This window comes from Vanessa atalanta, chromosome 19 (genome assembly GCF_905147765.1).
Source record: "Vanessa atalanta chromosome 19, ilVanAtal1.2, whole genome shotgun sequence".
Lineage (NCBI taxonomy): Eukaryota > Metazoa > Arthropoda > Insecta > Lepidoptera > Nymphalidae > Vanessa > Vanessa atalanta.
The window spans coordinates 1220028-1236983 of NC_061889.1; the positions used below are offsets into that span (position 1 = coordinate 1220028).

Below are 16956 nucleotides of genomic sequence, written 5' to 3' on the forward strand. Positions count from 1 at the left end.
ATCTTAACCGATGGTATCAGGATCAAACCCAGGCAGGCACCACTGAATTTTCATGTGCTTAATTTGTGTTTATAATTCAACTCGTGCTCGACGTTGAAGAAAAACATCGTGAGGAAACCTGCTTGTGTCTAATTTCAACGAATTTCTGCCACATGTGTATTCAACCAAGCCCCATTTGAGCAGCTTGGTGGAATATGCTCCAAAAACCTTCTCCTCAAAGGAAGAGGAGGCCTTAGCCCAGTAGTGGGAAATTTACAGGCTGTTAATGTAAAAAAATGTAATGAGAATAATCAAACTCAAAAATTCAGTTACCTCTACTGTGAGCCGCGTAAAAAATTTCGTTCCAATTTTACGGGACTGACTGACGTATCTGTTTAGGACAAGTCCCAAAATTAAATAAGAAAACAGTTTATATATGACTAATTTTTAAATAATCGTGTAACATAGAAAAACTTATAATCTGTTTCAATAATTAAAGTAATATACTTAACGGTAGTAAGTTTTTTTTTTAAGGAGTTTTGATATCATACTTTTGTATGTCCAATGTATTTACAAGAAATATAATTATCATAGAGCCGTGTTTACACGTAATTACAATATAGCTATTATATTTTGGAAGACCTAATTATGAAACATAATATTATAACGCGTAAATTAACGTATAATCAGTTTGAGATTACTATGAAATACGAGTGGAACATATTTATGATGTACGATAGAATTTAACATTATGACTGATAGATAACGAATTAAGACATGCCACAGGGCCGGATTTGGAGCTCTAGAAGCACCAGGGCAACAAAGATTCATTATTTGGAGTCACATTTGGAAAATAAAGCGATTTTTTTTATGATATCGTTTGGCGGCCGAGTAACCACCTGATGGTAAGTGGTCACCAGTGTCCATAGACAATGGCACCGTAAGAAATATAAACCATTCCTTACAGCGCCAATACGCCACCAAGCTTAAGAACTAAGATGTTATGTCTCTTGTGCTTGTAGTGACACTCAAAGTTAGCCAATATAATATAGGCTAATCAAGCTATCAACAATACCGAGTTTTGCGGTACTACCCAGACGGTCTTGGACTAAACTCTACCACCAAGTATCTAAAAATTTTTTTAAGTCTGTTTTTTGAATAATTGAAACAAATTTATTTGTACTCTAGTACAGCTTCCAGTCGGCATATTTTCCTTCATAAGTCAGTCAATTTACCCAAAACTCCATTGATAACTCCATAAGAAAATCTATTCGGTAGTTGTTGAGAGTATCGCATTCGGACAGACAGACGCGGCGGGAGTCTTTGTCATATAATAAGTAGTCATTTCATGTCGATCTATATAAAATAACTTCGAATAATATTAGTCCTAACATGGGACTAGATGTATTTATGTATTATTCAGCGTAGTAGTGACTTAATGTTTTAAAAAAAAAAAAATACCAATTTCAATTGTTAATTTAAAGTATAAAATTGATGGTGTTACCATTTAAAAAAATAAGTAAAACCTCATTACATATAGTGTATATTTTTTATTATTTTAGATACTTTGAATCCAATGAACAAGCGCATAAATTAGTGAAGTGAGCGCATAAATTGTTGTAAATTAGATCATGCTGAGTCAGTCTATAGAAACGTAACGCACAGATAATAAAAAAATTAATATGTAAGGCAATATTACAAAAAAATATGCATTCCATGACGCACAATAAAAGTTTAACGAGCGAACTATTGCAAATAGAAAAGTCGTAAATTAGCGAGCAGTTAGTTAACCTCTGCGGCGGAAGATTATACATTCAGAACGTGTCTCCTCATTAACAAGCTAAGTTTTTTAATTATTTCTTCTCTTAACAAAGTATTTAAATAGACACTATTAACTGAGTTATTCTAATGTCCTTAATTTATACGGATTATTGTCTCGGTCTCTTACACTTGCACGGCTGAACCTATGAAACGAAATTAAAAGGACATGGCTGCTTTTCATACCTAACCCAACGACCGCCTCTACTAACACGCAGGCGAAACCGCGGGCAAAAACGAGTATCATATAAATATATGCCGTTTTCATTACCAGACTAGCTGTTTAATGCTGTTTTATCCGGGTTAAATTCGGGTTATGTTAGTTTCATACACAAGATGGTACAGTTTGCTAAACTAATTAACATTTACAGTCCTAGCGCAGAATTATAATTCGTGTAACCTCCACAACAGGCTGACTATCGAAAGCAAAACTTTTTAGGATTTGGAACGGATTTAACCGACAGTTATGATTCTATCGATCCCGTAAAAACACATATAAAATAAGAATAATAAAATCGTTATTATTTAAAAACATACCTACCTGGCCTATCTATTTTATTAATATATTATAATACATTAGACAAATAAATCTATACTATAAATTCAAAAGTAACTCTGTCAGAGTGTTTGAGTTCCGGAAAAGGACATATGGTATTTTTTATATTTTCTAATTCAGCTGTCGAGGCGGTAAAGCAGCGGTGAGGGTTTGTGTAATTCAGATAAAGTTGTATAAACGCGAAATTAGATAATTTAAAGCATTGTACAACTTCTAAGACGATGCTATGTGATAAAGCAACTTATGTATGTGGTGTCAGTGTAAAAAAATCGTTGATTTCTTTCTGTAATTTAAGTTGTAAGCATTTATGCTTAAAGTACAAATGTATCCAATAGATGGCGCTGGTAGTCGTAAATCGAATTGTTAATAAACTAAATTTATCATAGATTAAATATGTAATCGTAATGTGGTTTACTCGAATTATATAGATAAAAGAACTATTTTTTAGAATTAAGAGACATGAGCAAAATACTTATTTTAAGCTACCGCGGTTTCCCAATATCAAGTATATCGCGATCACGACACAATTTCACACACTATGATTTTTATATAAGTTTTATTCCACAAGATGTACTCAGGGCGTAAAGGTGACGACAATATTTGAGTCAAAGATGGAAAAGGCAAAACAAATTCGAACATATATTGAGACTACTAAAGCGTAATGTAGAGTTACGACCTTTGTAAATTTTTTCTATAGTAAATTTAAAACAGCTATTTCAGATTTATAGACTTTTCCGAATACAGAGTAATATTAGACGATTCTGTAAATTATTTGAAAACTAAAATTAACAATTGATTCTTTCTCTACTGTTAAACTTTCAGATATATTTAGATATTACATTACAAAAAAAAATTATAGGCTTAATGTAAGCAACCGAAAAATAACTAATAATGTATACTGATATATCAAACCACTGATCTTGCTTCATACAAAATTTCATCAAACGTGGTATGAAGTAAGTCGATGTAAATGTTAATGATGTAAGTTTATACACCTTATACAAAATTATACAAAATTATACAAAATATTTGAACTCATTGCAGAACAATTATCAATACATAAACACTTAGAAATTGTACATAAAAAAACTGCACAAAAAATGCTATTCTGTTTTTTTTTTCAAATTAATTATCTTAAGAAACAATCAAACTTGTTTAAGATTAGATTTCTTTCCCAATAGAAAGATAAAAGTCTTTTATGTTTCTAAACTTAGCTATGGGTCATAGCATCATAAATATATCGATTAAAAAAAATAGAAGTACATACACGTAGATCGATTGATGTCTATGTTTATAAATATTTAGAATTAAGAACTCACATCTGTTTCGAATTCGCTTGTAAAGTCAATTGATTTTTTTATAATAATTATATAAATACGAACGCCCGCAGGTAAATGGTGAGAAATCAACAATTAAATGGTTAATTCGTATCCCGTGTCGTCAATTACCGTCGTCTGCTAGTTACCGTGTTAGATTACCTGGACTCTAGTTGCCTCTAATGAAACAAAGTACTAACTAATTTGTAACAATGTGCAACTTGCACAAAGTTACGACCTTTGTAACATTTTTATACAGTAAACGACTCAGCTATTTTAGACTTAATTATAGTCTTATCTGTGTATTCTGTTTAATATTTTTCTATTATTGAACTTAGAAAATGATGAATGATTTCGGGTTCAAACCCAGGCAGGCACCACTGAATTTTCATGTGCTAAATTTGTGTTTATAATTTATCTCGTGGTCGGCGGTGAAGGAAAACATCGTGAGGAAACCTGCATGTGTCTAATTTTAACGAAATTCTGCCACATGTGTATTCCGCCAACCCGCTTTGGAGCAGCGTGGTGGAATATGCTCCAAACTTTCTCCTCAAAGGGAGAGGAGGCCTTTAGCCCAGCAGTGGGAAAATTTACAGGCTGCTAATGCTAATGCTAATGCTAATGCTTCCTGAAAGACTGAAACTCGAGAACCATTCTGGGTGTTTGTCCGGCTCTCGTTTCATTACCCTTTGCTCTATAGGTATCTCAGCTCTTTTATAGGCAATTTCAGCTAAAGATAACCTCAGCTATGTACGTCTCTTTTCGTAAAGTTTACCGTCAATGACATAAACGTACAGTAGGTGACGTGCGTGTAATATCAGAGTAGCGTTTACAAAAAAAAAACAATTAAAGTTCATTGCAACGCGCGAAAGACATTTGCGAATACTATTAAAAATAAGATAAAATTATGTTATGTATTTTATAGCAATAATTTCCGTTCCCTTAATTTAATATTCGATAAACTTTATTGAAAGTCATTAAGCAAAGAATTAAATTGAACGAAACTTTCATGTCTTTATCACAATTTCTAATTGAAATTGGATAGCTGTAAAGTATCTTTTAACCTATCAATTTTAATAATTGTATCATTTACGATATTTACTTTAAAATATATGCAAATAGAGCTCAATTTCCCGTATGCATTTGAAATTGCAATACGTTCTTCACTAATGAACTATTAACAAACCAAATATTTAAAACCATTAAACAAAATTATACCTTAAAGCGTGATTATTAAAGTTTAAAATGTAATTTACTTTTACATCAAAGAAACTTCAATCGATCAAGTTTTTTTTACGATCTTATTACTAGAGCAATAAAGTCTAAAATAGCTCTAAATATTTTTTTGTAGCTGAAAGATGTAGTTAAATAGTTCAAGCTTGCGAATAGTGATGTAGTGTTGCATTGTGCGTTTATAGAACATTTGCGTGCGAATTTGCACGTACGCACGCACTAGTGATGTCATCAATCCGAAATAATTATCGAAAAAATATTAAAATGAGCTATAAAACTTCGTATATATTAAAATGACACAAGTTTCTAATGCGTTAGCGAAATGCTATGAAAGTCTGACTCATTTCGGCTAATCATAAAGACTAACCAAAACCGCAGACAATATTATAATACAAAGTGTAATATGTCATAGTCCGATGGCGGATACTCCAACGTGTACCGGATATAGATTAAGCACAGGACACACGACGAGACACAGTTCTCTAAAAAGTTTAAGCAATTTATGTATGATTCATATTATTTTTATAATGGCAAAGGTATGTTTTAAGTGGGTGTTTATTTAGTGTTACTATGTTTAAATATTAAAAACATAATTAATATTATTTGAATATTATAAAAAAAATAATCGATTGTTTTTTTATTATGTACACATTTATGCAATAAAAGATGGTTCATTACTTTGCTTGGCTGAAAGGTTTGGTTTTGTGACATCAAATAATTTTAATCATTATATGATTATTAATTATATTCTCCAGTGTTTAATGCATTTTTTAAGTGTGCGATTGTTTTCATAATCAAATAAAGGCTACATCATATAAATAGAGGTCAACCTGTAAATAAGTTAATTATAAATTCATTTAATAACAATTAATCTATTAATCTATTTTACGTAGAGTACTGGCTCACCTAATCAATAAGATGAATTAAAACATCGTAGAATAGAAAACTAACACACAATTTTTGTTTAAAGAGAATTGGTTTCGATATTCAATATTCATTGTTGAATAATTAAAATTGAACTATATATACACCAAAGTGTTAAAATAAACTTCCCTTCACGTCTATCTAATACACGTCTTTATTTAAAAATAATTTTTTAAGTCAATAATCGATTACGTGATCGGGAAAATCGATAAGAGAGTGCAACTCTAAAATACGGGCGCTGACGTCTCCAAGATAAATTGATGCGGGTCCCGAGTCAGCCTCCAGTGTCCTGTGGATGCGCGCGCGTAACACGATTAAAAAATCGATAAGCCATTCAATCGATAGTTCTAATTATATTTCCGTACAGCACTATTTTACGTTCACTCTTGTTTTAAAGGAATTAATTTAAGATCAAATAATATAAAATGCAAATTAGTTTAGTGATAAAAAAATTAAAAAGTGAATTTGTTTTGATCGATAATTTCTCTGTTGAATAATTATTCATGCGTGTGTTCAGGTGAGAGAGAGTTTATTTAAATAATAAAATTAAGTATAACTAATTATAATTACTGTATGTATTATATCATACTATTGTCTTGAGGCAATTATAATATTATTATACTTACTCTTTACTGATATGTATTTAAATTTGACTTTTATAAATATAAGCAAGCGTAAATTAATTTAGTTATAATAACTGTCACTATTCAAATACTAAAATATATATATTAAATTATAATATTAAATTAAACCAAATAAAAAAAGAAAAACGTTCACCACAGACAAAAAATAAACACAGCACCGTTAAAGTTCTAAAGAGAAAAAACAAACTAGAAATACTGCAATGATTACAATACATTTTCTATGGTTACTAAAGAGGTTTTGCTTTTAAAACTGAGTGAAGACAGAGCGAATGCATCTATACAGTTTGCTTGCAATAATATTATGAAGATCACTGACCGATTTATTGCACTTATTTATAACACGATAGATCTTTATATATTATTATATACTTAGGTATATAAAGATACATATTTATTTACGTTACATAATGTTTGTTTACATTTTTATCGATTTCATAAAGTTTATCGTAATTATTACGGGTGATATAAATTAAACTTTTTTTTAAATTGTTAAACTGACTTCGGCGTGATTAGAGTATGATTTCAAAAAGTGAGTGCAATGTATGTATGCAACTTTTGGGTAAAACATTTCTCTTGACACATGCTTTTTGTATAACATGTGATAAGGTTATGACTCGTAGTTTTGCCTTTTTTAGCTCGCGTTTTTAGTTTGCTGTAGTCCGCTTATTTTCGTTAGTTAAATAAAGGAGTAATATAACATTTTAAAACTAGATTTTTCTCTTATCTGTGCAACAACGTTATATTACGAACAACAACGATTAACTACGAACGAGTAATCACGATACTTGTATCAAATGCGATTGTCATATTTATTTACTTGTAAAGGTAAAGTACGTCGGCGTTAGGGAAGTTGTGCTTTACTTAACTATTTTATGTGTAGGAAACAACGATCAAAATAATCACGACAACTTCAAGGAGATAATTCAAATACAGCCACTCATTTTTTGTAAGGCTCTCTATGTGAAATATGTGAATCTACAAAAAAAAATATAAATGGTACTACATCATTTATATTTTTTCTGTAGATGTTTATCTCTCTGAACTCCTAAACGGCTAGGCCGATTTTAATGATTTCTTGTAAGTATTTTAAGGGCTCGGGATCGATTAGATTCGGCCTGGGGGGCGCTGCGATGCGATCTTTTTACGAAAATTTTTTTTTTATTGCACTCAAAGTTAGTCAGTGAAACAGTTTGATATAATATAACATATATATATTACATATTTAAGATGTAATTGTACAAGTGTTTCATAACTTTATATCACATAGTTCTTACCACACAGACGTTACAATAACAACATTAACGATTTTTTATTATTAATAATACATTAAAATTACGCAACATCTTAGATATGTTTCAAAATGACTTAACGTCCGTAAATTATATGTTGGTGAGCTGATCGCTTAGTTACAAAAAAAATGGATGAGTAAGAAAGGCCGCAAGTGCGCCGAAAGTTCCCGGGAAATTCCGAACAAGTATTAACCAGTTGAGTTGTGGTCAAACAAGTTCTGTATCGCTTATTAGCGACCATCAATGACTCTTACATAGGGATGCCGTATTTATTGTAACTCTTTTTTTTTAAATAAATTATATACTCGACCTTGAAAGAACTGATTGAGGAATACGTTAATGGAATATTAATTTATTATTTAGTTACAGTCGGTTCCCAGCAATTAATATAATTATATTAGATCAAATAAATTGAATAACCTTTAAATAAACTTTGCTATTAAAATATATTGCTTTGTATACTACAACATTTAAATTAAATAATATATTTTTTTAAACTAATATATATATAAAAGTATTATCAAAATTATTGAATTATTCAAAGCGTTATCATAGGAGTCAGATATTTTGTACATTTACCTTTTACATAAACCACACGAGTACAAGCGAATGACGTGTGGTCTGATTTTCTGTCGTGTTTAATTGAATTAAACGGCTATGCTGTAAGAAAATAGTTCTAAATCGACGTCGAATCGATCGTGAATATACAAACTTCGACGAGTAACTTTACGTATGGTCTTATTAAGCATTAATATGGAATCTCATCCTGAATCATCATCTGAATGTTAAAGTAAGGTAACGAACCCATTACTAGGATTGCACCACTTATGAGAACCACAGCGAAATTAAACAAATAACTCGCTGTTTATGCTTATTATTGCCCCATCCTGGATCTGAACCCAGAACCGGAATCTGTAGCGCTTTTTTTTGATAGCGTGATTTTTAATAAATGAACAAAAATATGTAATCAAATGTATATCAATAACTTAAGTTATGAATCCCAGTCTGAAATTCTAAGAAGATCGGAGGTATTAGTTCTATGGGGATTGTCAAAGTGATAAACCCGACGTATTACGGGTGTAGGATAGACGATGAATTCTCAGATATGAGTCCGTGTTACAGGGGTCATGCATTTTTTGAATTTGTTTAATAGCCAGGCGGATTTGAGTTCGGCTGTTAAAAACACTATGAATCTTACAAATATTGTTACAAGTAAAGCTATAACCACTTCGTAAATTAGTATAAGGTTAAAAGACCTTTATATACAAACTGGACATTTTTATTTATTGTATACTAGTTGCCGCCCGCGGCTTCGCTCGCGTTTTAAGGGTTGGTTGTCACGTGTTAGACAAATAAGTTGGCATATGTCCTTCCTCGGATTTTAAAAATTTGCTTCATACCAAATTTCGTCAAATTCGGTCCATTGGTTTGGTAGTGAAAGAGCGACAGACAGACAGACAGAGTTATTTTCACATTTATAATATTATGTATAGATAGTATAGATTATCTAGATAGTGGTAAATCCTTAGTTGTTCGTTTTCAAGGAGAAAATATATTATTTGTTATAATACCTCTTTTGTGGTGATGGGATTTGTCCTCGAATCTTGTAATCTGAATAATAATGCCTTTACCAAACGCCGAAGTGTAGACGAGTACTCTTGGGTCGCTGATATCGGATTGTCTATGACATCGGTTGTGTTACACAGGTTTTTAAATAAAAGTAGTTTATGTGAAACACAAAGAAAGAATGAAAGGGAAAGAGGATTTTATTTCATTAATATTGTTAGATTTTAATTACAAAATAATGATTGAAAATTTATATGAATTTTCGTTTATCAATTGATTTATTGTTTTTTTTTTAATTTATTTTTAAATATAATAGTAATCTCGTAAATAGCTAGTAAGCTATCAAATAAGTTTTGTTTATCTAAATATATAGATTATTTATTTGTAAAAGAAACACAATCGGCAAAATCACAAAGAAAAATATAAAAAGGTAACTACTAACTAAGTTAGTACAGTGTAAGGTATAAATTATAGGGATTAACTATGATAGTAATTCTATTAGGTATATGTAGTATTTGTTGCCCACAGCTTCGATTTCGTTTTAGGGATTGGTCGTCAGGTGTTCGGTATAAAAAATATCTTCCCTTGGCATTCAAAATTGCTTCATATCAAATTTGGTTTGACTGTAGAAGCGTAACAGTCAGACAGACAGAGTTACTTGCATTTATAATATTAGTATAGAGTAGTATAGATGAAAACGAATATGAAACTTAATTGCACTTCTGTCGTTCGCAATATTAAACCTCAAGATGAATACGTACAGCTTAATAACAATACTCGCTATAAAATATTCATATGCGACCTTACAAATGTCTTCATTACAGACGTCTTGTCTAAGATTGGTTCCAGTTTCACAATATTGCTGAAACCTCTCAAACTGTACATTACTATTATAGAGACGTTCACTTACGATGGCGCGCCAGTGTACCTTAAATTATCGGTATGTATTAAAAAATAGATTTTAATATGTATTTTTTGGCTGTCTTCATTATTACATTAGTCATCACGCACACTAAGACATCTTGTCAGTACGAACGTCACTCGTACTAATGCAAGCCTATTTTTTAAGGCGGACTTCTAATAATAATAAGCTTGACAAATAATTCCTTAGTCATTTTGAGGTTCGATTTTTTATGTGTCTGTTTTAAATAGGTAAACGTTTGCTAAGAAAACCCCTGGATCGACATGTTTTTCTCTATGATGAAATTTGTTGAAATAAAAATAAATCAACTAAAATAATATTAACTTCTGTATAGATCGGATTGGTGGCTTTTGCATAGAGCTGGATAAAAACTAACGAAGGTTAGCTTCGTATGATAATAATATTATAATAAATAATGAAACAAAAATCATAATATACTCTATCATAATCTATACCTCAGAATATGTATACTGACGACCTCCGTGGTCAAGGTCATGGGTACGCTACTCTGAGGACCCGGGTTCGATTCCCGGCCGAGTCGATGTAGAAAAATTTCATTAATTTACTATGTTGTCTTGGGTCTGGGTATTTGTGGTACCGTCGTTACTTCTGATTTTCCATAACACAAGTGCTTTAGCTACTTACATTGGGACCAGAGTAATGTATGTGATGTTGTCAAAATATTTATATTTATTTTATAGTCTATAGTAGGATTCAAGGGAGCTTTAATGAGCCTACCGTTAAAGCTACCTTGAATCGTCATTTTACACGGTAATTTAAATGATAGGTATAATGGTATAATTCGGTCGGATGACGGATTCGCATTGTAGATCCGTTAAGAAACTTAGTTATTATTTAATTTTAATCGTGTTTTGTAAATATAATAAATACATTTAAATCTATATTGTCCATATGATATAATATCCTAATAAGAAATTTGCTTATAAAAATAACCTTAAAAAAACATAAAGCAATGTTCAGACAGTTTAAAAAAAATAATAAACTGAAAACTAAAAATGAACTTAAAATTAAGCATCTTTTCGGATGCATTGCAAATTATAAAGATAGGGTTCTTGAGTTAAAATGCCACAAATTAGGGCTCTCTAACGAAACAACATGGAATTTGGACGCAAAAAACTTTAACCAGTTCAGTTCACCGAGAGCGAACTCGATCAGAGTACACGCCGTTGCAAAATCTTTATATTTTTATGAAGCACGCGTGTTTTAGTCTTTTAATATAATATTTACAAACATTAAACTTAACATACCACTACATAATGTTAAGCTTACGGATTAAAATCGAACAAAATTTTATTCATCCCATATCAGCAGGCTAACCCACGATTTTTTAATTATCTTGAATTAATAAACACAATACGCAATAATAAACACTGCCAGGATTTCAACCAGTGATAATAACATCTACGCAATTTACTCACTGAGTCATAAATAAAAAATCACGGCGATATAAAATTATAAATTTTCAACAAAATTAAAATTGAAATAAAAGCCGAAAGTCTCTCAATATTTTTTATCCATACTTACAATAAAACTTTTAATAGGATTTTGATTCATACATGCTATTAACGTGCACGAGCTTTTAGTTCAGACTTAAAGCCTATTTTGCCCGGGATGATATTAAACCACGTATTATACGCTTGCAAACAGATTACACGGGATTTAAGATGGATTCCATAGATCTTGTTTGTCGTAACTTCATCTCATCCAAATGCAAGCGACGTTTAATAAGCGGACTTCTTGGGCCGGTATGTCTGTTTATTCGGGATGGTGATTATATTAGATCAAACGATTTACGTTTAAGAACATCGCTATTCTTTCTGTTATAGATATATAATGAAACAAATAACTCATTTATTGGTGGTAGGGCTTTGTGCAAGCCTGTCTAGGTAAGCATCACCCACTCATCAGATATTCTACCGCCAAACAGCAGCACCCAGTATTTTTGATGTTTCGGTTTGAAGGTTGAGTGAGCCAGTGTAACTACAAGTACAAGGGATATAACATCTTAGTTCCAAAGGTTAGTGGCGCATTGGCGATGCAAGGAATGGTTAATATTTCTTACAACGGGCGGTGGTGACTATTCACCATCGGATGGTCGTCCGCCAACCTCTAATATAAAAAGGACAATCCTTTAAATTAATATATAACATAGTAAAACGGAATATAACCATCTTTAAAGCCACTATACTAAACCTTTATGAACTGTCCGTACAGGAATCATATTTGCACATTAGCATTAGCAGCCCGTAAATGTCCCACTGCTGGGATAAAGGCCTCCTCTCCCTTTGAGGAGAAGGTTTGGAGCATATTCCACCACGCTGCTCCAATGCGGGTTGGCGGAATACACATGTGGCAGAATTTCGTTGAAATTAGACACATGCAGGTTTCTTCACGATGTTTTCCTTCACCGCCGAGCACGAGATGAATTATAAACACAAATTAAGCACATGAAATTTCAGTGGTGCCTGCCTGGGTTTGAACCCGAAATCATCGGTTAAGATGCACGCGTTCTAACCACTGGGCCATCTCGGCTCGTATATATTTGCACACGATCAATATTTATGCAAACATTTGAAAATTCAGTCACGTATCTAAGTATATAAGGCAAATCGAACATGCAACTTGTTAAACAACTATTTCATATGGACGGAGAAGACAATTTAAGAAAAAAAACTACAATACGTTTCGACTTATTCAGTTCGGTATGCCGATATTGCGATTCTGTTTTTGTCCTACGATTTCGGGGTTTTGTTTTATTGTAAACGAAATGCGATGCTATGTCCTATAAGAATTCTCGACGTGATTTGTTATTTATTGCTTCACTAGTTATCACTCGTTACTTTGGATGTAAATTTACATACTTTGGTGCAATAAATTAATAAAAAAAACATATTGTACACAGATTTTGTTTTGACTTTTCTTAATATCAATTTATTGTCACTGATAGAATGATCCGATCTTGACTTTGGATGTAAATTTACACACTTTGATACAATAAAATTAAAAAAAAAAGATATTGTACTCAGATTTTATTTTGACATCTCTTAAAATCAATTTATTGTCACTGACGGAATGACCCGATTTTGATTTTAATCCAGGAGAAACTTCAACGATACTATTTGAATCTTTATTAAATATCTTTGAAATCTATTAATATTTAATAATAAAACAAAGTTTATTTTTGTTCCGTATGCGTTTCTATACCATTCAAAGTATTTACTTAAATCATTGTTAAATCGTTTTGAACGCTTGGTTCGGTATTATAATATAGTCAAAGTGGAATACTATGTGTTAACGATTTAATTAATGAATATTATACAAGAAAAGTAAATTAAGGCAATTGATTAAATAATAAATAACAATAATTAAATTTATTTTACCTTTAAAATAATTTGCCTTTAAAATAATACTTATTTATTTAACCTTTTTATGTATAAACAAAAATAGAGTATTTAAATACTACGGGCGAGGGATAGTATATAGGAATACTTTTTTTCCTTCGTTCAGCTTCCTTATTCTTTGTGTCTCAAATATCATACGCTCGCTAACAAGATCCTTCTAACAACTAGATATTATTTATAAAAAATCAAGGAAAACAGGGAAAAAATAAAATATATAGGTAATTTGGAACAAACATATCATCTTGCATTTATAAATAGTTTTAGTAGGATTACAAAAATATATATAAGTGCTCGGGGTTCTCTTGTTCTCTAAATTTTAAATACAAGTTCGAATCAAACTCTAAGGACATCATGTGAATACATTTCTAAAGGCTTGCAAACTATTCCGCTATACCAATGTTTCCTGGATAAACTTGTGGTAAAGTTTTATCCGGCAAATATGCAGGTTAACTCACGATGATTTCCTTCACCGTACGAGCACGAGAGGAATTATTTTTTTCAAATTAAGCGTATTCTAATTTAGTGGTTGAACTTGGTTGAACCCCCAACATTCTGTCAATAATTAATATTTAGCCTCGCAATTAAGCTTAGAGTTGTGCTGAGGGTGGTGACAACCATAAGCCAAAGAGTCATGGTGAAACCTACAACTTTATAGATCGCTAGGCGGCCCGTAGACCATTGCGTTATTGACGTTAATTTATGTAGGGTACTTTTGACCTGTGTCGAACAGTTTGCTAAGCTCGTGACCACGATAGATGTTGGTATCTAAAAAAATTTAAACTTGAGATTTGATTTGTTTGGTCTAAAGTAATCATTTGTATACACTATACACCTACTAATAAAACCAAATATTTATACACCAATAATCGTCACGGCGATCTGTTGACCGGTATTGACGTTGAAGAGCTGTAACATTACATAGTGGTAGGGTGTGCAAACCCGCCTGGTTTAGGTACCACCCACTCATAACATTCTACCGCCTAATCGCAATACTTAGTACTTTTGTGTTCCAGTAGCCAGTGTACCTATAGACACAAGGAGTAAAGCATTTTAGCTCCCAAGGTTGAAGGTTAATATTTATTACAACGCTAATGCCTATGGACGGTGGTGACCACTACTATCGCTCTCTCTCTCTCAGCCGAAGGACATCCACTGCTGGGCCTTCCTTAAAGATCGCCACAAGACCGGTCTTGTGCAGTCCCCAACCAGCGGCATCCCGCGACCAGGTCGTCGGACCACCTTATGGGCGGCCTATCCACGCTGCGTCTTCCGGTCCATGGTCACCACTCGATATACATTTACCTTTATATACTTAGCTACGTGACTGAATTTTCAAATGTTTGCATAAATATTGATCGTGTGCAAATATGATTCCTGTACGGACAGTTCATAAAGGTTTTATATAGTGGCTTTTAATATTTATAATATATTTTACCATCTGGTGGCGCATTTTCCCGTCCTTATGTGCCTTTAGTTGTATTATAAGATGAATTAAAAGTGAAATATTATTTCTCAGATGCATTTATCGCACAACTTCGCGTGTAGATATTACATAGGATATACGAATCAGAACTGTTCTTAATTTGTTTGTGACCTCATTTGCGTTGATTGAACCACTTATTATCTGCAGCACTGTAACAAGCGCCATTATTTAACCTAAATTTTTAAATAAAAGGAATCGATCAAAGGTCAATAATAGCATTTCTTCCTCATATTGAAGATATACTGTTATGTTGTGACGCATGTGTAGTTATGGCGTTTCTTATGGATATTTATTTAAATATCAGAACAATTATATATATTTTTAAATGATTATAGTAAATAATAATTTGCTTTATCTATTTGCACGATAGATACCTTTTCACATATTTTGCAATTGAGCTTCTGCCCAAAAATGCCTAGAAGGGATAAAAATTTAATGAATTTTGGCTACAATGGGCAAAGTGTGCAAATACAATTGTATTCTACATTCCTTCGTAGTTTTATAGGATTCTAAAGCGACACTGATCGGAGAGATCCGATCCGCCTTACCTGATTTCCGAAGTAAGGGATAATATTCACGGTCAACTTTCCCACTTCGAGCTGCTAGTGAGAATTTGTACAAAAAAACCGTATAATATTGCCAGAATATTGAAATATGCAACGGTGCATCTAGCCACAAACCCATTTAACATTATTTAATACATGATATATATTTATTGTTCGCAGAAGTGTAGAAGCGTGTCGCGTGGCGGTGTGGTGCGCGGTGGTGGCGTGGTGCGCGTGCAGCGCGTGGGCGGCGCCCGCGCAGCTCTGCAGCGCCGCGGCGGAAGACGACCCGCGTGCTGCCCGCTTCTGCCAGGCTCTAAACACCTTTCTTGAACTATATGCTGAGGCGGCTGGCGAGCAAGTACCGGAATATCAAGGTTATCTATTTCTCTTATCTTGTATAAGATTGAGATATTCACGTCATATTTTTTTTAAATAAATAACTCTTATAATATCAAAATGCTATTCTCTAAGCCAATATCATTTACCTTAAGAGTACATTTTATGGATCTTCAATTTATATTTATTTGATATTAATTGTGTCATGTTGTACAGCTTTAGTTCGCGACTATCCTCAACTCCTCGACACGGGCATGAAGCGTCAGGACGTCGTGCACTCCTTCCTCCGCTTCGGTCGCCGCTGACCGCCATCTCTACCGAACCGCATCTAAGCCTACCCGTTAAACGTCTACCTTGTTCATTCGACTATGTCCAAAACATTGTAAGTTCCTTATATGTTAGTACAATTATCCAGACACTGCGAAATATGGATTATATCTAGGCTATGATGTACTTATCGCTAAAGTATTATAGATTAAGTAATGTAATGGTCTTGTTGTCAACATTTTTCGCATTTCGTTTGGTAAGCAGAATATTTAATATTGTAATGTTTTAAATAAATAAATACATATTTGTGACAAGCTGTCAGATTTTTTTTTTCTAACTACCTTCGACTGCCTACTTTAATAAAATTTAAAAAATATAAAAATTACTTTGTGTACCTAGTTTGTAATAAGTATAAGAATTCTAATAATGATTACTGCAACTAATATAATATATAGCTGAGATGGCCCAGTGGTTAGAACGCGTGCATCTTAACCGATGATTTCGGGTTCAAGCCCAGGCAGGCACCACTGAATTTTCATGTGCTTAATTTGTGTTTATAATTCATCTCGTGCTCGGCGATGAAGGAAAACATCGTGAGGAAACCTGCATGTGTCTAATTTCAACGAAATTCTGCCACATGTGTATTCCGCCAA

General features: G+C 32.5%; 1 protein-coding gene across 2 annotated transcripts in view; it reads left to right on the plus strand.

Moving 5' to 3' along the window:
• Positions 1-16613, plus strand: part of LOC125071385 (myosuppressin-like) — a 36040-nt gene extending 19427 nt beyond the window's left edge. The window contains exons 1-3 of one of the 2 annotated variants that reach the window (XM_047681604.1): positions 10177-10265; positions 15878-16074; positions 16253-16613. In XM_047681604.1, coding sequence (XP_047537560.1) covers positions 10237-10265; positions 15878-16074; positions 16253-16341 — 315 coding nt within the window. In that variant the 5' untranslated portion in view covers positions 10177-10236 and the 3' untranslated portion in view covers positions 16342-16613. Of the gene's footprint in view, positions 1-10176; positions 10266-15877; positions 16075-16252 lie in introns of those variants that run through there. The other variant, XM_047681605.1, reaches the window with a different exon arrangement.
• The last annotated feature ends 343 nt before the right edge of the window (positions 16614-16956 follow it).